At 42.3% G+C, this 24,250-nt stretch overlaps 1 protein-coding gene across 1 annotated transcript in view; it reads left to right on the plus strand.

Annotated features, from left to right (window-relative positions):
- Positions 1 to 23,011, plus strand: part of LOC134288012 (uncharacterized) — a gene marked incomplete at its 5' end in the record, with an annotated part of 45,503 nt that extends 22,492 nt beyond the window's left edge. Inside the window, one exon of the mRNA XM_062851551.1 lies at positions 22,848 to 23,011. Coding sequence (XP_062707535.1) covers positions 22,848 to 23,011 — 164 coding nt within the window. The remainder of the gene's footprint in view (positions 1 to 22,847) is intronic.
- Positions 23,012 to 24,250: the final 1,239 nt, after the last annotated feature.

Raw genomic sequence — 24,250 nt, forward strand, 5'->3', positions numbered from 1 at the left:
ATAGGATTTTCAATTCTTGCATTATGGGCATATTTAGAACGGAAACATGTCCAGAATTCAAAATTTGTAATCAGAAAACCCAAGCTGTGCGCTGTTTCACAAGGTCTGCAATAAAGCCTGCGCACTTTAGAATCGGTACACTTTCAACCGGCTGCAGATCATAGACGGTTTAACCTAGAAAAAAAAATGTTGTAAGAGGCAAATGAAGCTTATTTATTGTATTTTGTAGGAAAAATATGAAAAAATCAGTTTCTGTTTATTCATGATAAAATTTTGACCTGATTGTGAAATTCATGCCATTTTATTCTGCACAAACCAATGATCGTCAAGATTTGCAAATTTTACAGCTTACGGGCTGATATTTCCATAAGAAACAAAATTATATTCATCAAAGATATGCTATAAAATATTTCCTGGGATCGTTTTTTGGAACTACAATTCCCCAATTCAAGTGGCCCAACTTAATTCATATCGAAACATGGCTTATTTTTGAAATTATTAGCAGTTTTCCCTCACAGTAGTCATAAGACTAACTCCTCATAATAAGCCTAAAATAAGATAGTTTTCATGGATAAAACACTGAAAACCTTTTAGATTATGAAACTATAGATGTGACTCTATGATCACAAATAAAAAGCTTTTGAGTAGATTCAGTTTTATTAAAAAAAAAAATGTTGGAGATTTCACGCCATCAAATGAATTTCGTCAGCAAAAGTCCATACAGCTTTCGAGCCACGATTATTTATATTGTTCTGCATCAAATCATTGGTTTCTGGTATGCCAATACTATTCGTACGGGTCACTCTTTGGCGAGCGTTCGTGTGAGACAGTCGCAACTTTTCGTTCGTCCGGTTTGTCTCCAGATATTCCCAGTTCGGTAGCTAATTTCCAAAGCGCTAGTTTTCCGAGTGATCAAGTGTTTAAGTGGTTATCCCTAGTGGGACGAGTGCGGTTGGCTAGGCCACTATTTTTGCCGCAAAAGTTCAGTTAGTTTGAGAAAATTTCACGTTTTTATTGTATCACGTGGCGGATTGACCGATTATCGAGCACAGCAGTGCAGCACCCCCCGCATACCACGCCGCTCGCGCGGCCGTGATCGGGTTCTTCCAGTGAGTACCCAAGCTCATCGTCGTCGACAGCAGCAGCCCACCGAGAGAAGAGCAGAGAGCGTGACGGGCGCTCAGCAGCAGCTCGCCTCTTCCCAGTGCAGGCGATCCGATCGCTGTCGTCGTCGAGCCTGTGGCTATACAGAGTGCACAAAGATAAGTACATAAAGTTACCCTTCGTTGTTCCCCCTCTCCACTGACTCTTTGATTAGATTTAATTTGGTATATAAGCATTTTTTTCTCACTTTTCCTGTAGCGTTATTTTGGTCCCTTGTTTTTCGATTATTCCTCGTCCCCGTGATAGTGTTAATTTTTGAGTGCCCCGTGGTGGTAGTTAGCGATGATGAAGATGGCGGGGGTACGTCGTACCGCATTAACGAAGCTACATTATTGGCATCGGATTGCTCGAGCCAACATGGCGATGTAAATGCTAATCCCTTTGTCTCCCTTCACCCTGACGCTTCTGCAATGGACACCAACAGTAAATCTGTTTCGACGTCCCCCCGCCTCAAGGCCTACCCTCCCGACTTTGGCGGGCCATATGTTGTTTTCTTCCGACCCAAAGGCAAACGTTTGAACACCGTTCAGATTAGCAAGGACTTGACAAAGCGGTTTTCTTCTGTTATCGCCATTGACATGGTTGGTACAGGAAAGCTTCGGGTTTCGGTTGGTGACCGAAAGCAGGCTAATGAGATTGTGGCCTATGAGCTCTTCACACTTGAATATTTCGTTTACATTCCAAGCCATCAGGTCGAGATCTCGGGGAAGGTCGCCGAAGGATCTTTGACCTGCGAAACGATCATGCAAGGCTGTGGTCGCTTCAAGAACCCTTCTCTTCCTCCTGTCCAGATACTGGACTGCCGGCAACTGCATTCGGTCTGCCAGGAGGGCGAGAAAAAGGTTTACACACCATCGGATGAGTTTTGTGTGACCTTCTCCGGATCAGCATTACCAGACCTGCTGGTGATTGGCAAACTTCGGCTACCTGTGCGGCTGTATGTACCAAAGGTTATGAACTGCACCAATTGCAAGCAGCTGGGCCACACTGCCCAGTACTGCGGCAACAAACCTCGCTGTGCAACATGCGGGGAGAGACATGCGGACGGTGCGTGTAAAACGCCGCCCAAGTGTGTTTATTGTGGCAGTGACCGTCCACATGATCTCAATGTCTGCCCGAAGTACATACAGCAAAAACAACATCAAAAACGGTCGTTGCAGCAGCGTTCAAGGCGAAGCTACGCCGAGATGCTGAAGAAAGCTGCTCCGGTCGTTGAATCACGCAACATCTACTCGTCTTTGTCTCTCGATGATCAGGGCTCTGACTCTGAGGTTGGAGACGGGGTTCCCTTTGTTTTCAAAGGTGAAACGAGGAAACGGATGAGGCTCCAGAGACCAACCAAAAAACCTCGGAATCTGCCTAGCAGTGACCCCCAACCCACCGTGACAAATTCTAGGAGTGTTAAGAAAGGCACCAAACGTTCACCTCCTGGATTCAAAATCCAAGATGAACGGGACTTTCCTTCGCTCCCAGGAACATCAAAAATCCCAGATGTTCCAATTTTTTCGACTTCTCAGCCAGAGGGACAGCATTCAGAGAACCAGGAACAACCCCTTGGTGCTCCGATGTTTACGCTGTCTGGCATCGTAGACATCATTCTGAACTTCTTCAATGCTCCCGACTCAGTGAAGAACATTATTAAAGGACTTCTTCCTTGTGTGTCCCCTCTTTTGAAGCAGCTGGCTTCTAAAATGCCTCTTCTTGCGACAATCGTATCTTTCGATGGCTAATTTAACCCCCGAGGTCGAAGATATGATTTCTGTGCTACACTGGAACTGTCGTAGTATAGTACCGAAATTAGACGTTTTTAAATTTTTACTTAGCAATTTACAATGCGATGTTTTTGCACTCTCCGAAACATGGCTGACACCTGATGTGACCCTACCTTTTACCGATTTCAATATCATCCGCCTTGATCGATCCGACTCGTATGGAGGGGTGCTTTTAGGGATCAAAAAGCAGCACTCATTTTATAGAGTCGATTTACAGCCGATGACAGGCATTGAAGCCGTCGCATGTGCAGTGACTATCCGGGGGAGAAGCCTAAGTTTCGCCTCCATTTATCTTCCACCGAGAACTGCGCTATCTCGCAGAGATCTCGCTCACATCTGCTCGGTTATGCCTGAGCCACGGCTGCTGATGGGAGATTTTAACTCCCATGGTACAGGCTGGGGGGAACTGTACGATGATAGCCGTTCATCTTTGATATATGACCTCTGCGACGACTTCAACATGACAATTTTGAACACTGGAGAAGTTACGCGAGTGGCACCTCCAGCTAAAGATGGCAGTCCTAGAGACAGCCGATTAGACCTCTCAATCTGTTCGAGCTCACTATCGCTGGAGTGCACATGGAGGGTTATCCAGGATCCCCATGGTAGTGATCATCTGCCGATCGTTGTTTCTATTTCCAATGGCCCACAGCAGCCTCCATCTATTGACATCACCTATGACCTCACGAAACACATTGACTGGGGGAAGTACGCGGAAGCAATCATCGACGGTGTGCAATCTGTAGAAGTCCTTCCACCGCGGGAAGAGTATCAGTTTCTCTCAGAACTGATCATCGGTAGCGCGCTTCAGGCACAACGTCGGCCAGTACCAGGTCCGTCGGTTCGTAGGAAACCCCCCAATCCATGGTGGGACAGTGAGTGTACAGAAATCTATCGCGAGAAATCCGCGGCGTTTAAAGAGTTTCGTAAACGCGGTACGGTCGAAAACTTTGAGCGGTACGCTTCCCTTGAACGCAAGTTTAAGAACTTGATCAAGGCGAAGAAAAGCGGTTATTGGCGTCGCTTCGTCGAGGGCTTGTCGCGCGAGACTTCGATGAAAACTCTTTGGAACGTCGGGAGAAGAATGCGTAACGCGTCGTCGGTTAACGAGGATAGGGAAAGCTCTCCCCGGTGGATTCTCAAGTTCGCAAAAAAAGTTTGTCCAGATTCCGTACCCGTGGAGCGAATAATTCGTAACGTTTCCGAAGATAGGGATGACATGGATAGACCGTTTTCGATGGTGGAATTCTCACTTGCTCTCCTTTCATGTAACAATTCTGCTCCAGGGATGGATCGCATCAAGTTCAACTTGCTTAAAAACCTCCCCGACGTCGCTAAGAGGCGCTTGTTGAACTTGTTCAATCAGTTCCTGGATAACAACATCGTTCCGGATGATTGGAGGCAAGTGAGAGTGATAGCTATTCAAAAACCAGGGAAGCCCGCGTCGGATCATAACTCGTACCGTCCAATCGCGATGTTGTCTTGCCTACGGAAGTTGTTGGAGAAGATGATTCTCTTTCGACTGGACAAATGGGTTGAATCGAAGGGCATGTTGTCAGATACACAATTTGGTTTCCGCAGAGGCAAAGGAACGAACGACTGTCTTGCGTTACTTTCTACAGAAATTCAGCTTGCCTTTGCTCAAAAACAGCAAATGGGCTCAGTGTTTTTGGATATTAAGGGGGCTTTTGATTCAGTTTGTGTCGATGTTCTTTCCGACAAACTCCACGAAAGTGGCCTTTCACCAATTTTAAACAACTTTTTGTATAATTTGCTGTTTGAGAAGCAGATGAGATTTGCTCATGGTGACTTGACAGTTTCACGAATTAGTTACATGGGTCTCCCCCAGGGTTCATGTCTAAGCCCCCTTCTTTACAATTTTTATGTCAGAGACATAGATGATTGTCTCATGGAAAATTGCACGTTAAGACAGCTTGCGGATGACTGTGTTGTTTCTGTGACGGGATCAATAGCAGTTGATCTGCAAGGACCATTACAGGATACTTTGGACAATTTGTCCACTTGGGCTCTCAAGCTGGGTATCGAGCTCTCTCCGGAGAAAACTGAGATGGTTGTCTTTTCTAAAAAACACAAACCGGCTAAGTTTCCGCTCGTTCTGATGGGTAAGACAATCACTCATAGCATGTCTTCTCAATATCTTGGTCTCTGGTTTGACTCTAAATGCACCTGGGGGAAGCACATTGTGTATCTGATACAAAAATGCCAAAAGCGAATCAATTTTATGCGAACTATTACCGGAACATGGTGGGGAGCACACCCGGAAGATCTGATCAGGCTGTACCAAACAACCATTCTGTCGGTTTTAGAATACGGTAGCTTCTGTTTTCAATCCGCGGCGAAAACACACTTACTGAAGATTCAACGGGTTCAGTACCGTTGCCTTCGGATCGCGTTAGGTTGCATGAACTCAACTCACACTATGAGCTTAGAGGTACTTGCTGGTGTACAGCCTCTGACAGACCGCTTTGCGGAGTTATCGTTCCGGTTCCTCATCCGATGCGAGGTTGTGAATCCATTGGTCATTGAAAACTTCGAAAAGCTGCTTGCACAGAACCCTCAAACTCGTTTTATGAGTGTGTACTACTGGTACATGACGTTGGAGGTAAGCCCATCTCCGGTTAACACCAATCGTGATAACTTCTCAGACTTCGACAGTTCCTCTGTGGATTTTGATCTGTCCATGAAGGATGAGATCACCGGAATACCAGAATCTTTTCGTTCCGTGTGTATTCCACAAATTTTTGCAAGTAAGTTCGGGCATGTTAGCGGGGACAGACAGTTCTTCACAGATGGTTCGAAAACCGATGATTCGACTGGTTTCGGTGTCTACAACGAATTTCATAGCGCCACCTTCATGCTTCAAAAGCCATGCTCGGTATACATTGCTGAGCTAGCGGCTATATACTACACCTTAGAGTACATTCGCACTCTCCCACCTGAGCACTACTTCATTTTTACCGACAGTCTAAGTTCTCTGGAGGCTGTTCGGTCAATGAAACTGATGAAGCACTCAACGTACTTCCTGAATGGAATTCGCCAAGTCTTGAGTGCTTTGTCCAAACGCTCATACACCATCACCATAGCTTGGGTCCCTTCACATTGCTCAATTCCGGGTAATGAGAAAGCGGACTCTCTGGCTAAGGTGGGCGCTAGCGAAGGCGATATTTACGAGCGTCAAATTGCCTTCGACGAATTTTTTGCATTAGCCCGTCAGGAGACCTTGATCAGCTGGCAACACAAATGGAGAGATGGAGAGATGGGTAGATGGTTGCACTCCATCATTCCGCAGGTATCGAAGAAGCCATGGTTCAAAGGGTTGGATTTAGGCCGCGATTTCATTCGTGTAATGTGTCGGCTGATGTCCAACCACTATTTGTTAAACGCACATACCTTCCGTATTGGGCTCTCGGAAAGCAATCTCTGTGTCTGCGGCGTGGCTTACCAGGATATCGAACATGTCGTGTGGGGATGCGATGAGCATCGTGAAGTCAGATCTGAGCTGTATGAAACTCTCCGGGTCCGAGGAAAACAACAGAAACCCGTTAGAGAAGTGTTGGCAGGCCTTGATTTGGAGTACATGGATCTTATTTACCAGTTTTTGAAACGTGTTGATGTCAGAATTTGATCTCGTACGTTCCTTGTTTTCGTTGCCCGAAATTTGGTTTTGTTGTTCGCTCCCTGTCTTTCGTTGCCCCCCTTTCCGTTTGTCCTCTTCTTGTCGTTGTCTTCCGATAAAGCCCTTTCTGTTTAGTCCCGTTACAGATCAGGACAGTCGGTCCCATCAAGGTTTTTAGTATAAGATAGCAAGTAATTTAGTATAAGTCCCTTAATTCCCTCCTTTCCAACTTTATATATTTGTTATCCCTAACCTCGAAACAGCCGCGAGTACTTCGGCTCCCAAAACTAACCTAGTATTAAGTCAGTATAAATTTAAAAAACAACATGTAAAATCAACATAAAAAAAAATGTAAAGATGATTTCGGCTCTGTTATGCCCAAGTGGCGCCCGAGCCTTCCAAATAAACGAATAAGTAAAAAAAAAAATACTATTCGTATGGTATCCTTCCCGTATGCGTATTTGCCGAACTAAAGTTTAAGCGAAAACAACTTTTTTTACCTTAAATACCTATGCAAGCCTTTGATTTTCCATAAAACCCTTCAAAGGCTTACCATAGCTATATTGGAAATTTTAAAACACTCATGGTATATTTAACCTCCCTTAATCAACAATCATAATACCAACAACTATTCAATACTGCGTAATTGGTGGGTTTGGTAATTCTATATTCCTACTCAAATCTTGAATCTGACAATGATTGGTTTTTGCTCAATGTGTGCAGAAAAAACTGGCACTATTTACGAATTCAGATCAATAATTCATCTAAAAATATAAAAACAGCAAATTTTATATTTTTCCTACAAACTACAATAGATAAGCTTCAATTGCTTCTAACCACACTTTTTTCCAAGTGACATCTTTTTTGAGCGGCAGCCGGTTGAAAGTGTACCGATTCTAAAGTGCGCAGGCTTTATGACTATAATTTAAATGGGGAAGAATGCCGGTCTTGGTCCAAAACTGGTAATTAGAATATCCTAAACGACATGTGTCAAAATTCAATACGGTGACTATTTTAATTAATTTTAGGTGCAGAGTCCAAAAATGAGTACCAGATCATCCAAGATGGTGCTTAAATGCTCAAGATGTCGGTTAGTTTCGTTAGGGTATGTATCCGGATCCAAAAAAGGATGACCTGAAAATCTGAAATGACGGTTCAAAATTTTGCAGCTTCATGACACTTGTTTGGTTTGAATTTTAGATCGTTGTCTAATATTTTCTGAATATTGGATGTTATGCTACTGTAAAATTTATCCACGAGAAAGGCAACATCACCGCTAGGTGGATTAATTTGGGTTTTTCTCAAAAAATTCATACAATCAAATTTTTTTTGTAAAAGTTTTGTGTGAAATTTTGTTTAAAAATGGTTTCTGCAAAAACGAAAAACATTTTCCACCAGGAAAAAAACAGGAGATACCTTGATCCATACTCTACATGTGTACGAAAACCAGTTTTGAAAACATAGCTTCGTTATTTAATAAAAAATTAAAAACCAAAAAATGAAGAAATGCTTCCAGTTTCGCCATAAATTAATGCATGGACACTTGAACTCCTCGAGGGATTCTGTTAGAAAATCTTCCTTGAATTCCTTTGTGAATTACTCTGGGATTTTCTTCATTTCCAAAATTCAGAAATTTCTCTAGCGGTTTCTTCAAAATTTCTTCGAAGGATTCTTAAAGAAAATGATAAGATAATTCTTGAAAAACTTTCTCCTCCCGAAATTGCTATAAAGATTCCCAAAAAAAAAACTCTCCAGGGATTCCCTCAGAGATTCTTCCAAAGATTGTTTTGGGAATTGCACCATCATATTTTTTTCTGAAAATCAAGCAGTGATTTCTTCAGGTATTCCTCTGTGTATTTTCTCCAAAATTCTTCCAGGATTTCCCCTAATGACCCTCTAGAAATTTCTTCACGAATTCGTCTAATAATGCCTCAAGAGATTCTATTAGGCGTTCCACCAGGGCTTTCACAAGGAGTTTCTGTGTGTATTCTTTCTGGAATTTCTTCATAAAATCCTCCTTTGATTTCGTTTGGAATTTTTCTTGTATTTCTTCAGAGACTCCACCAAGAATTCTTTCAATCCTTTTTACAAAGATTTCATCGGGAATTTATTTAGAAAATCTAGATATCCTTTTATATTTGTTTATAATTATTTTATTAATTGATAGAAATTTCACCGTTGTGATTCCTACTGAAATTGATCAAAAGATTCTTTCGGAAATATCTTTATAGATTCTTTCAGTATACCTACACAGATCAAAAAAAGAGTGTAAAATTCTTTGACATATGATGCACATAATTGGAGCGTGGGATATCACAGAAGTTTACATGACATATCATGTAAAGTTCATGAAATATCATGTAAACTTCCATTATATGTCATGTAATTCAGCATGACTCTGAGAGTATACATGACATATAACACAAATTTACATGATATATCATGTAAACTATCATAACATTAAGTTTACATGACGTGTAAATCTCATTATTTTTATCTGTTTAGAACTAACACATTATTGTGCAGAAAAGAAAAAAAAACATCCAAATAATTTTCTAAGGGGCAATATTTTACTTATTTTCATGGAGAAGTACCATCATAAAGGCGCTTGAATTTGGGAACCTTTAGTAACCAACCCTGATTTAACCATAACAACATTGCGCAGTACTGATCTGTAGATAGTACAATGAATTTGGGCATGGAAAATTTGAATGTTCGTCTACGCTGGGGGAGTGAGCTTTTTAATGATATGTGCTTTACTAAAAAAAAATGACGATTAATAACTAACATCTGTAACGCCAATCGCCAACTCACACCAAACAGTTGCACGTGTCGCTAGTTTGACCTTGACTTCTCCTAGTAGCGAACTTTTCACATTCACTGCCAAAGGACTGCCCTTTCAACCAAGTAGGCGCCACATTTGTAGTATCAAACAGTTTGTAGCGTCCATGACCCAAATTACAGATGTTGCTATTCAGTGCAGTACTAGAGGTGCAGCCTGTGTAAAAAAGACGTGAAATGATAGTACCTACAACAGCAACAAGCTTCTCTGGCTGCGTCGTCCTGCCTGAAGTGAATTCCACGGGTTGTGAAATATGTATGCAGTTTATGATTCTTTTGCCTGTGCGCCAGAGATATGTATGATGCAAAGAGGTGCTCGCATATGGGGTCATCACTTATGGCGATATGGTTGGAAGAGGATTTTTTCCCCACTTGAAACTCGTCATCATCAACAACATACAAAGTCGTCAGCTGTGCTGTTTGGGGAATTGGTGTTTGATAAGCTTCCGAACTAAAGCAATCTGGCATAATTTATGTATGAATTTAATAAACCCCTAACCTTTCAATAGACGCGCAGTGGTGTTTTGTACAACACGTTGAAAAATTGTAATTCAAAATGCCAATTGTGAGAATAAACAATAATTGACTTGAAAATGAGATACAGTCGATCCTCCATGAGTCGATGTTCCTTGACTCGATATCGACTCAAGGAGGTAAATTTTTCCATACTGAAAAAAAATTTCTGAATTACTACACAGATCGAAAAAAGAGTGTAAAATTCTGTGACATATGATGCACATAATTAGAGCGTGGGATATCATAGAAGTTTACATGACATATCATGTAAAGTTCATGAAATATCATGTAAACTTCCATTATATGTCATGTAATTCAGCATGACTCTGAGAGGTTGCATGACATATAACACAAATTTACATTATATATCATGTAAACCATCATAACATTAAGTTTACATGAGTAAAATGAAGTTTACATGACGTGTAAATCTCATTATTTTTATCTGTGTATGATGGTCCCTCCGAAATGCCTCCAAAAGGATTTCTGTTCTACTACTCGATATTTCTATGAGTCGATGGTCCCTTCAATATCGACTCATGGAGGTTTTACCGTACCACATTAAGAAATCAAGCATTTGCTTATGAACCTATTTAACCCCAATCTTCCCTAACCTCTGTTCCACTATCAGAAGGATGATGAATCTCTGTTGGTATTTATGCTCCGCCGGAGAGTGTGTCGCATACGACTGCATCTGGGAGTGCATTTGCGCCCATCTTAACGAACCGTATACATCAGTACTACTAGGTACCAACCCACATTCTTCGTCAACTGTGTGTAGTTAGTGTGTAGATACTGGCAGCTCTATCGTTCGTGCTTGATGACATTTTTATGACTGGCTGGCTACACTACTGAAGGACTCGCTGCTGCTGCTGCTTTTTCTAGTGGGTTTATCAGATGGACCACTTAAGGTTCTCTCATTTGGAAAATAGAATATCATTTGAACGAAGTGCCTTGGTAGATTGACACACGCAGAAAAATGTGTGTTAATTCTAAATACAGGGTGTAAGGTTCCTGAGTGCAAACTTTTTAAAGGGTGATAGAGGACCGTAAATGTTGAAAAAATTGTTCTACACATATGGTCAAATCTCAACCGTTACGTAGTTATTGAACTTCCCATCTTTTGGACTCTTATTGCCTTAACTGGCTATAACTTAAAATGGTCAAACTTATCGCAATTTTTTGACCCTTATTCGAAAGATTATTGAATTTCCTATCAAATGGCATCTTTGAATCGATTGGTTAAGTTGAACAACTAAGTTTTCTAGAGCAAATAGCTCAAAAGTAGTGTGTTTTTATTGGTTTTTGTCTATTATCTTTGAAACATGCGTAACAAATTAAAATTCTTTCTTTGGAAAAATTGTGGCCCCTATTACACTCTACAATTCGTTCTTTGACACCAAACTTCTAGTTCTTATCGTTTTCTTGCAATTCTTCCGAAGTTGACGAAAAATTAAAAAGGCATTCTAGGACATACTTCGAAGACATGAGGAGTGTTCGCACAACAATTCAACAGTAGGTATTCCAGAACTTTCTCCAAGCAATGAAATGTCACGAAGAAAAGAAGATTTTAGAATATTCGAATTATAGGAAATTTTAGAAACATTCCTTTGAGAATTAGAAAAAGAAAAATGAAGATTTTTAATATTAAAAATATTTAAAAAAAATGTATTGCCGTGAATCGCAAGTCAGTCCCATCTACATTTTGAGTAAAATTGAGTTAACCTTCCGGCAGTCGCAATTAAAGTTGTCTAGAGAAATTCATGGTCAAGTTTGTTTAGGAATCTCCAGAAGAATTTCAGAAGGGACCTCAGAAATTGTTGAAGAAATTCATTCAGGAATTTATGGAGTAATCTATGCAAAGTTTACTTGAACAATCCATGGAGACATGTTTTAAAGGACCACGTGGAAGATTTTTTGTTTTTTTTTTCGGTGGATTTTTTTGAAAGTTTCTATGATTGAATTCCAGTAGCAACCTATGGAAGACAGCAAGTTGACAAAACGGAGCTCTAGTAGAAATTTATGGCGGACATTCTAAAGTTGCAAGGATTCCCTGGAAGAAATTCCAAACGAACTTTTAAAAGATTTTTTGAAAGAATTTCTTAAGAATGTCAAAAATTATATGAGTAGCTACCCATGGAAGTTTTCTAAAAGAAACATTCAAAAAACTTCTGAAGAAACCCCTGAATCTTTGGATAGAAATGTCCGAATCAATCTCAAAAAAAAAAATAAGAACGATCTGGATTTTTTTTTTCAAGAAACCTTGTAAGATTTTCTGATGAAAACCTTTAGAAAAATATTGAAAAATCACTAGATGAATTCTGAAGCAATCCATTGAGGAATTTTCACAAAAATACGAAGAACGTTTTCATTTTCCATCCAAATTTCTAAACGATTTTGTTTTGTAAATTTCTGGAAACACATCTTGTATAATTTCTGAAGGAAACACTTGAGGAATTTCTAAAAGTATTCATGGAAATAGAAATCTCAATATCCCTGCAACATATATTAAAAGAACTCGTGGAGGGTTTTCTGGAAATAAATCTGGAAAATCCTTGTTTAAAATTTTATAGAATAATTTGGAAGATAAGAAAACACCGCAACAATTTCCGAAGCATTTTCTTAAAGAATTCCTAGCTAAATTTCTAAATAAACATTTAGAGAAATTTCTAAAATAATTCACGCATAAAATTCTCAAAAATTCATTTAAACAATTCGTGAAAAAATGCTGAAGTAATGCATGCATTATTGCAAAAAATATCTTGATGAAACTTCTGGAGAATCCCATATGAAACATAAAAAAATTCCACGTTTTTTTTTGAAGAAATCTTTGCATTGAAAAAGACTTTAGACAGAATCTCCAGTGGTATGTTTCCTGGATCTTGTAGTCTAGCGGGAAAACTCCAGAAGAAACTCCTGGATGAATGTCTAAAGCAAAGCCATCCTATTAAACCTAGGATTGTCTAAACAATTCGGAACAAAAGGAATTTCGAAAAACCTCCGAAAGAACTTCTGAAATAATGTCTATTGGATAACCAAAAAAAATTTCTAAGTCGAATTTCTGAAGCAATCAATGCATGATTACGCATAATCACATAGGCAACTTACGCTGTTTTAGGAATCAATTGTGAAAAAAATAAGGAGGGGAAAAACCGATTTTCTTAAAATGAAGTAAATGAATATGTCCATAATTTGAAACAGACATTTTTTCTTGCACGGTCCAATTGAAAGCTCCTAAAGTAGGGGATTTAAGATCGTGCACCACGATCTAGGGGGATTTAAAGGGCCTCAGGAACACTTTCAAATTCAAAGGGTTCCTGGGACTTCAGGGGCCTCGAGGAGCGCTTCATGGGGTTTCAAGGGGGCCTGGGAAGTTTCAGGGTCTCTCTCTCTCTCTCTCTTCTTGGCGTAACGTCCTCATTGGGACAAAGCCTGCTTCTCAGCTTAGTGTTCTATGAGCACTTCCACAGTTATTAACTGAGAGCTTCCTCTGCCAATGACCATTTTGCATGCGTATATCGTGTGGCAGGCACGAAGATACTCTATGCCCAAGGAAGTCAAGGAAATTTCCTTTACGAAAATATCCTGGACCGACCGGGAATCGAACCCGTCACCCTCAGCATGGTCATGCTGAATACCCGTGCGTTTACCGCCTCGGCTATATGGGCCCTTGTTTCAGGGTATACTAAGAGATTTCAGAGGCGTTCCAGACAGAAACAGGGGTGTTCAGGGAGGTTCAGGGGCATTCAAGAGGGTCTCAGGGTCTTCTCATGTGTGTTTCAGAGAATCTTAGGGATGTTTCAGGGAGTTTCCGGAGATACCAGGTAGTCTTACGGGCGTTACAGGGGACCCAAGGGGTATAAGGGCCATGCCAGAAGATGTAAGAGGCGGGAGGATCTACTCGCCTCTGAGAACCTCTGGAACTTCCATGGAACCCCCTGAGACTCTTTGAAACGCAACTCCCTGATATCCCCTGTCTGTGAGGACCACCCTAAACTACTCATCGTATCATTTGGTCAGCAGCAGTACTGCTATCTGCGTATCCCATTGTTCTGCCGATCGCTCTACTGCTGGCTACAGGCCAGGTCAAGTGGATATCACTTTCGCTTTCGACCACGCTAGCGGTGACGTCATCGATGTTGATAAGAGAGGCGATTTGGAGAAACTGAGCGGGAGAACTGGATCACCCGAACTGCAGATAGCTGATTAATTTCACCACAGGGCTATTGGGATCAGAATACGGTTGTTTGTTGAGAGTAGGAATAATTTTAGTTAGTTAAGTATAGAAGTCGGTCGAAGACGGTCCTGCGTGACCAATTTGCTAGTTTAAGATGTTTTGTTAGTGTTAAGTGTCAATAAATGTAGAGTGTTAGAATCGTGTTTCCAATTAAATTGCGTGTTTAAATGAAATGCCGCGCGTTTTCAATTACCGTCGAAGAGCCCCAGTGTTGATCCAGCCCATCGAGTTCCACCAAGCTGTCCTTCGATTCAGGTATCCTAGACCACATGAGATCCCCTCAAGCCCCTGAAACCCCCTAGAGCTCCCTGGGACCCCCTAAAACCCCATGAGACGACCCTGGAGCCCCTTTAGACTCATTCGAGACCACATGGTACTCACTGAAACCCCATATGGGACCCCTCGAAACGCTCTTGACATCACCTGATATACCCTGAAATACACCTGAGACTCCCTAAAGCAACCGGAGATCCCATCGAAGAATGAAGAAGGAGTTCACTGCACTCTTCGTATCCGGAAGGTCGCGAAAGCTGGTAGAATGCGATGGGCAGTTCATGTCGTGATTATTCCAGACAACAACCCTACAAAGCTGGTGTTAGCAAGAGATCAGAATGGTACAAGAAGTCCTGGAGGGCAGCGTGCAAGATGAGCGGGCCAGGTGCAAAACGATCTGGCAAATGTGGGACGCGGCCGTGGATGGAGGACTGTAGCCACGAACCAAGTGTTGTGGCGAGGATTTATTGATTCAGTTTAATTTTAATAACGATTTACTACTGGACAAAGAATGCATGAATCACCATGAATATCCCTTGAAACCTCCTGGGAACCCTGAACCCTTTGAAATGCCCTTGAGACCTCCTGGTAGCCCCGGAAATCCCCAGAACGCCCCTGAGATCTTCTGTAACTTGCATGGAACCCTCTGAAACTGAAAGGTCCCTGAGCACTCATAGCAACTTTCTGAGATTCCTTGAGAGACCCTGAGGCCCCATGAAGCACCTGAGACCACCTGAAGCATTCTGGAACTGACTCAAACCCCATAAGTCGACCCTGAGACCTCTTTAAACGCCTCAGGAATCATAGCATCACCTGAGACCCCCTGAAATGCCCCTGAAACCTCTGGAACATCTACGGAAACACCTGAGGCCCATTGAAGCGTCCCTGATGCCCCTTGGTACCCCCTGAGACATGGAAAATCGCCCTTGAAACTCCTTAAGATATCTTAAGAGGCCTCTGAAAACCCCTTAAACCCGCTGAGATTACCTTGAGGCTTCCTGGTACCTCCTAAAACCCCCGGAAACGCCCCTGATATCCTCTGGAACTTCATTGAAACACTACTGAGATCTCCCGGGACACCCCCTGAAACCCTTTGCTCTCCCCTGTAAACGTCCCCTATGGTTACCGTTAATACCCCGTAATCAATTTGAAGACGTAGTCCTGCGTCAAAACTTACATATGAATGTTAGAAAGATCTACATTTATGTATTCCTCAAAACATTTTAAGGAAATGCCAACGTTCTTTGGTATTTTTTTTATTTACTAAGTTGATAGTTGTTTCAGAAGTTCTTATTTATATGTTCCAATTCTTTTAAATGGAGAGGTACACCATAACTGATTTGAAAAAAAAAATGCTTTAGTATTTCTTTTGAGTTGAGCTCGGTTTAGTTTTTTTCGCAATAAACTTTTTAGGTTTTTGCCTTTCTCGTACACCAAACAGTACTGAAAGGCTATATATTCACTCAAAAACCGAATTTTCGATAGAAGGCTCGGAGGGTCAAGTCACATATACAAATCAACTCAGTTCGACTAATTGACGTGATGTCTGTATGTGTGTATGTATGTGTGTGTATGTATGTCTGTGTACAAAAAGGCCACTCACTTTTAAGGCACTTCCCATTGGCTGATTTTTTCGGATTATCGAATCGAATTGGAATTATACCGCATTGTTTGCTATTAAAGAACTGGCCACATATAAAACTGAACCAAGCCCCATCATGCGACACACCAAACTGCGGTGATTTTTGTAACCTTCATCATGATTGACAAATTTTGTGCGGATATCAACACAGGAGACTGAAATTTCTACGATGTCGGTCCAAAATTTAAGATGGCGGTCTAAAATACAAAATGGCGGCTCCAAATTCAAGATGGCGGCTGTTTAATGGAGTTTTATGCCCTAAAACCATGCAATATGGGTATATTTAGTATGGGGAAGATGCCTGGAGTCCATAAATGGCGATCAAAATATCCAAGATGGTGGTATGAAATTCAAAATAGTGGCTACAAATTCAAGATGGCGCCTCCAATTTCAAGATGTCGGCTGTTTAATGGAGTTTTAGACACAAAAACCATGTAATATGGGTATATTTTGTATGGGAAAGATGTCCGGAGTCCAAAAATGGCGACCTGAATATCCAATATGGCGGTCTAAAATCCGAGATGGCGATTCCAAATTCAAAATGGCGGATGTGTAACGAAGTTTTAGGCCCTAAAACTATGCAATAAGGGTATATTTTGTATATGGAAGATGTCTGGAGTCCAAAAATGGCGATCTGAATATCCAAGATGGCGGTCTAAAATCCAAAATGGCGGCTCCAAGTTTAATATGGCGGCTGTATAACGGAGTTTTAGGCCCTAAACCATGCAAGGGTATATTTGTATGGGGAAGATGACCGGAGTCCAAAAATGGCGACCTGAACATTCAAGATGGTGTTCTAAAATTCAAGATGGATGCTCCAAATTCAAGATGGAGGCTGTTTAAAGGAGTTTTAGGCTCGAAAACCATACAATATGGGAACATTTGGTATGAGGAAGATGTCTGGAGTCCAAAAATGGAGACCAGAATATCCAAGATGGCGGTCTAAGATCCAAAATTATAGCTCCAAAATCAAGATGACGGTTGTTTAGTGGAGTTTATGGCCCTAAAACAATGCAATAAGGGTATAGTTTGTATGGGGAACATGTCTGTAGTCCAAAAATGACGATCTGAATATCCAATATGGCGGTCTAAAATTCAATATGGCAGCTGTGAATTCAAGATAGAGGTTGTTCGAATCAGTTTTAGATCCTAAATGCATGTAATATGGGTATATTTGGTATAGGGAAGATGTCTGGAGTCCAAAAATGGCGACCGCAATATGCAAAATGGTGGCCCAAATACCAAGGTGGCGGTTCCAAATTCAAGATGGTGGCTGTTTAATGGCGTTTTAAGCTATAAATCTATGTCATATGGGTTTATTTGATAAAGGGTCGAATTCTGGGCTCCAAAATATGGTGACCGGAATATCCAAGGGAGCGATTAAAAATCCAAGATGGCGGCTCCAAATTCAAGATGGTAGCTGTTCAATGGAGTTCTGGGCTTTGAAACCATGCAATATGGGTATATCTGGTATGAGAAAGAAGTGTGGAGTCCAAACATGAAGACCAGATTGTTCAAGATGGCGGACTTAAATCAAAAATTGCGGCTCAAAATTCAAGATAGTGGCTTTTTCTTAAGAGTTTCAGGCTCAAACATCAATGCTAAATAATATGATTTCTGGTGCCATGTAATGAATTTTTGTTTAAAGTATGAAAGTGCGATTTTCATCAACATGTCACTTGAGTTTTGTTGAAATGTGTTTTCGAAGGCACGAGAAAGGTGCCATCACCGCTAGGTGGATTAATTAGGGTTTTTTTCTTTAGAACACCATATTCCCCTCAGAGCAACTACCAAACTACCACTACTACCACCCTCCGAACTTTTATTTCTCTTCCCTTCTAAAACTATGCGGTCAGCTTGGTTTCAAAGATTCATTCCAATCCCTTGCCTGGTGCTAGCATTTGATTCCCAACCCCACCCAGCATTTGCTGAATGCATAATAGAACTCGCGCATATTTGCCTTAAAGTTTTTTCTCCTTCTCTTCTCAGAACTTTAGGATTAACTTTTAAGCGATTCGTCCGTCCATCGCCTCTAGTGAATGGCTTCTGGGCATCTAGGACACAAGTTTTATTCCACCCGCTTCTCAAACTATCTGCCGTGTTCGTTCGTGGCGCCGTTTCACAAGAACTATGGAAAAGTTTCCCCTAGGATCGTTACCGAATCCTCCAGGCCTTCAGGCAACCGATTTTTTCTTCCCTCAGAAAAGTTCACATTTTCCTCGGTTGGACCGACCGGTAAGAATTTGTAACACTCGTTAAACTCGGTGTCGCCTAGCTCCAAGCCGGCCACTTCAGGTGAAAGAAATAGTTGCGATAGCAGAGCTTGTCTAAATTATTGCCATTCATTTGACGGTTGCTCCTACTCCAAACTCCAACTCCAGCAGTTGCAACTGAGCTTAACGACGCGGACGTTCCATGGCCTAGGACCTGGGTACTTTGTAAGTCATCAAATAAAAATCAGTCGCCGTCATGATTTCTTCGTTGCGATTCTATGGACGGTGAAAGACGTTTCTTGAGGATAACAGGTCCGGATTTGGGAGCAATTTGGCTGATTACGATGATTTTCTTGCCTGTTTTTGATGGAATTGATTATGATAGAAGGGAATGCTCAATCTAGACTCTGGAAGCTCAGAACTTCTTGCAGCACACAAAAAACTCAAATTCGGCTCTGGTCTCCCAAGCACCCGTAAGAGCCCGGTCAGGTTTTTGTTTTCATTCACTCGCTGACAGGCACTGCTACTCATTCATCAGTTTTGAAAGAGGACTTTTTTTTCGTTCGCCTCCGCCACGGCTCGAGAGCTCAACTTTTTAATTACATTTCGGAGGATTATGTTGCTACTTCCGACTGCTGCTGCTGCGACTGCTATTGGAGTGGAGGGTCGCTTTCTTCTCACGAGGAGCTCCTTCTTTCAGTTGCTAGAGAACGAACGGAGTTTTTTTTTGGATGTGGTGTGAACGGAGAACTTTTTTCCCCTTCCATGCTTTTCAATTGAACACAGACCGACAACACGGGCTTCTTTCATTTATTTCGCATAATTAAAATCTTTTCGACCTTCTCGACGCTTTTTTGGTACACTCGATTTTCTTTCCACACAGGGAAAGTGTAACGCGAAAAAAACATGATACTTATACCAATAAATTGAATAGAAAGCTCAGCGGATTTCGAATCTTTTTTTAAAGAATAATCATGGATCGTAACGATATGCAGAGGTTTTATGCACCTTAGACCGGGACTACCAGTGAATCCGAAAACTGCGAAAGAGACAACGGATAACATTGATTTTTGGAGCAGGTTTCAAGGGCGTTTTTGGGGGTTTCATAGAGTTTCAGGGACGTAACATGGAGTCTAAGGAGACATTCGTAAAATTTCAGAGGAATTTCGGCGGGTCTCAGAGGTATTATAGAAGCGTTAAATGAGTGTTTTCGGGGGTTCCGAAGGAATTCAGGTGTGTTGCATGGGGTCCGGGGAGTTTTAGGGGGATTTCTGAGGCATTTCAGAAAATTTCAGAGGATTTTTGATGGGTTTCACAGACGTTAATGAGGCGTTCCTGGGATTTTTTTAGGGTTTCAGGTGCGTCTTCGAGTGGGACTAGGGAAAGTTCGGAGGCATTTCAAAGTTTCAGATGATTTCTGGCGTGTTCCAAAAGTGTTACAGAGACGTTTCAGGGGTTCCGGAGGGTCTCACGTATGGGGTCCGACGAGATGTCAGGGAGTTCGGGACGATTTTCAGAAGATTTCGCCTTGAAACGCCCCCAAAAACCCATCTGAAATTACCGGGCATCCATGAAACCTTCTGAAATCTCTCTGAACCACCCTTAAACGTTCAGTAACTTTAAAGCTCTCCTGAAACATACTTAAACTCCCAGAAGCGCCCTAAAACCTCCTGAAACGCATCTGAAACCACCTGTAACTCATTGAGCCTTCTTATGCTTATCTTAAACATCATGGAATCATCTTGAACCGACTTTTCGAACCCTCTCAGCAGAATCCCTTCTTCGGATGAATGTAATCGGTTATTGTACCATTTAAATCCACCCTCTTTGGCTTATCCTTTGACAGATATGCGTATTTCGACTACCACTTGTAATCATCCTCAGTGTCAGTTATCCACTCATAACTAGGCCCCCTTGAAACACCCCGAAGTGACCCCTTGAGGCCCTTTAAGTCCCAAGGTACCCCTGTGAAACGCTCTGAAGTGCTCCCCTGGAACTTCCTGAAACCCTCTAACATGACTCATAGACCACTTTAAATGCCCCTGAGACCTCTCTGTGCCACTAAAAACTCCTGGGACCCCCTTGAAACACCCCTGCCATCTCCAACTACCTCCAGAAATGCCCCACAAAATCCCCTGAGATCCTATGGAACTCCACTGGAAACCCCTGGTACTCCTTGAAGCACAATTTACTTCTTACAGTTGCACTAACGTAAGAACTACAAGACAAACACAACACGCGACGCGAGACCAGACATAACACTAATCGTTCCAAGAAAAGATTAAAAATTACCTTTACGTCGACCGGCTTCGGGCATGATCTAGCCCATCTACGGGACAATGTCCAACCTAGCAGACCTGGCGATAGAGTAACCCTCTCTTAACATCGCAGTCACTCGGACAATGTCCTATAGAAGGGCTAGATCACGCCCGGAACAGGTCGACGTAAAGTTATTTTTCAATTTTATATTGACGGTTTTATGAACAATGCGTATTATGTCTTCTCTCGTGTAGCCCTTGATGCACCTCAGAGGCCACGTGGAATCCCCTGGAACCCCCAGATATGCCCTTGAAACCCCGTCGGACGGTGTCCCGCCATTTGGCCGCATGCCGTCTGGCCGAAGAGATCGTTTGGCTGAATGCCGTTTGACCGAATTATGATCAAATGAATGGAGTGCAACTCCGGATAACATTCTAGCTGCCAATATGGCCAAGTAACATTTAAAGTTTTATTATGCTCTATAAGAGATTCTCGTAAACTAACTTTAAAAAAAAATGAATCATACATCAAAACCTCTTGATCACCTCTTTGAGAACATCTCTAGGCTTAATGGACCGCTCTCGAAAAGTTTTTTCAGACCGTATTAAGAGTACCAATAAAACTGTTTTAAAACTATGTCGAAAAATTTTCCACCCTCGATGATGCCCATTTGTTTTTATTATTTTTTCAATCCTTATCGAATCCAATGGCACAGGGAAGTTTCCTGAATGGTATGAAATGTTATACGCAAGAAGGAAGCGATAATTACAAAGTAATATTTTAGGAATGATTCTATGTTCTGTGGTTTATGTGCATTCAATTTCATCAATATTGGGATTGCAGCAGAGTTGCAAGAGAGTTCGTGGGGCAATATCAGGCTGGATTCATGGGTGAACGCGCTACATCGGACCAGATGCTCGCCATCCGCCAGGTGTTGCAGAAATGCCGTGAATACAACGTGCCCACACATCACTTGTTCATCGATTTCAAATCGGCGTACGATACAATCGATCGAGAACAGCCATGGCAGATTATGCACGAATACGGATTCCCGGATAAACTGATACGATTGATCAAGGCGACGATGGATCGAGTGATGTGCGTAGTTCGAGTATCAGGGACACTCTCGAGTCCCTTCGAATCTCGCAGAGGGTTACGGCAAGGTGATGGTCTTTTGTGCTTGCTGTTCAACATTGCGTTAGAGGGTGTAAGGGGCTGTCCATAAACCACGTGGTCATGAGGGGGGGGATTCGGCCAATGACCATTTTGTATGGACAAATAAAAATTTTTGTATGGACTAATGACCACGCGGGGGGGGGGGGGGGGGATTTGGAAAGTCCCAAAAAAATGACCACGTGGTTTATGGACAGCCCCTAATAAGGAGAGCGGGGATTAACACGAGTGGTACGATTTTCACGAAGTCCGTTCAGCTGCTTGGTTTCGCTGATGATATTGATATTATTGCTCGTAAATTTGAGACGATGGCGGAAACGTACATCCGACTAAAGAGTGAAGCCAAGCGAATCGGATTAGTCATTAATGTGTCGAAGACAAAGTACATGATGGAAAAGGGCTCCAGAGAGGAATCACCGCGCCCGCCACCCTGAATTTATATCGACGGTGATGAAATCGAGGCGGTTGAAGAATTCGTGTACTTGGGCTCACTGGTGACCGCCGACAACGACACCAGCAGAGAAATTCAGAGGCGCATTGTGGTAGGAAATCGTTCTTACTTTGGACTCCGCAGAACTCTACGATCGAATAAAGTTCGCCGTAACACGTAGTTAACTATCTACAAAACGCTGATTAGACCGGTCGTCCTCTATGGGCACGAAACATGGACCCTACGTGCAGAGGACCAACGCGCCCTTGGAGTTTTCGAACGGAAGGTGTTGCGTACCATCTACGGCGGAGTGCAGATGGAAGACGGGACTTGGAGAAGGCGAATGAACCACGAGCTGCATCAGCTGCTGGGAGAACCAACCATCGTCCATACCGCGAAAATCGGAAGGCTACGGTGGGCGGGTCACGTCATCAGGATGTCGGATAGCAACCCGACTAAAATGGTTCTCGAGAGTCATCCGACCGGTACAAGAAGACGTGGAGCGCAGCGAGCTAGGTGGGTCGACCAAGTGGAGGACGATCTGCGGACCCTACGCAGAGTGCGGAACGGGAGGCAAACAGCCATGGACCGAGTGGAATGGAGGCGGCTACTATGTACAGCAGAGGCCACCCAGGCCTTAGCCTGACCGGTAAGGTAAGGTAAGCACTTGAACCAAATTCGAACTTGTAGGCAGTGCTCCAGGCCGGTTCATCCCAAGCAGAGGTGCTTGGAAGAGACCGTACCCGAAACAAGAACAACAGCAGCAGCAACAACAGCGGCAGCTTCCCCTCAATCAAACGAACAAATTTTCTCCGATGCCGATGCAGCAGTCAATCGACCCCATCCTCCCCTGAAACAGTCATAGAGTGACTGTGATTCTGTTAGTTTATCCAATTCAAAATAAAAAAAGGTTCTATTGGCCCCGTAAAGCCTTCGGGCGTCTGGGCCTGTCAAATAAAGAAATAGTAAAAAATGACATTGTATCTCACCTCAGTGTTTATGCACTTCGTTCACCTGCGCTGAGCGTGTTTAGCAGACTATCTGAAGTTAAAACCGACGAAGCGTGATGTCGCGCACAATTTTCACCTTCCTTTTTCTGGCTGGTACCGCCCATTGTTGATTATCAGGGCCACAGAACAAAAAAGATGACTTTTTTATCGTAATGAAGGCTGATCACTTTCTTGTAGCTTTTCCGCAGTCCAACAATACCTTTTTCATTGTTATCACATGTCTGATTGCATTATGGCAATCAGTCTTGTTAGAGATCACGGTCAATGACACCTTTTTGTCGATATTCGCAATCAAATTACTGTACGGAACAAAATTGTCAAACGAATGCGCTTTACCACAACATCGTCCTAAGTAGACGGTTTGACTTTTGTTTTTCCTATCGTCTGCCACCAGGGTAGTAAAATGTCACGGAAATGTCATGAAAAAAAAATGTCATGACATTCACTAGTTCCACCATATCCAGTGCAAATTTCCGTCCGTGAACGTAAACCTTTAACCTTCACATACCCGCCCCTCGACAACTCATTATGAAAATGCTGGCATTTCGGCAATTTATATCCGATTTTTTTGAAGTTGCCCTTAATCGATCATAAATGGGTGCAAGTTTATTACACTCAAGTGGTCATGTATTATCCGGAACCATTCCGGAGATATTACGGATTGTACTGGGGTCAGGGAGTGGGGCAGGGGTTTTGTTTTGCCAAATGGCTGAAGGTGATTATTTCGTGTGTTATTGTGTTTGAAAGGCTCCCGCGAAACCAGTTTCAGGTGTTCCGGAGCGGTTGCTACATACTTCAGTAATTTTTTTTCTGCCCGAATCTCTTGAAATCATGAAGTTTGATACGTCGCATGGCATGTTTTGGTTCCAAACCAGAAATGTCCCCAATGTCACCTCCGTGGAACCTATGCTAGATGTTCCGGAGTGGCCATATTAGTTGATACAGACTTCAGGGTATCGTTTTTGACTCAGTCATTCGAAATCATGAAGTTTGATATGTCGCACGACATGTTTTGGATGTAAACCAGATGTGTCTCCAATGAGGCCCCCGCAAACCTGTCACGGTGATCCGGATGGGTCATCT

This window comes from Aedes albopictus, chromosome 1 (assembly GCF_035046485.1).
Source record: "Aedes albopictus strain Foshan chromosome 1, AalbF5, whole genome shotgun sequence".
NCBI classification, from domain to species: domain Eukaryota; kingdom Metazoa; phylum Arthropoda; class Insecta; order Diptera; family Culicidae; genus Aedes; species Aedes albopictus.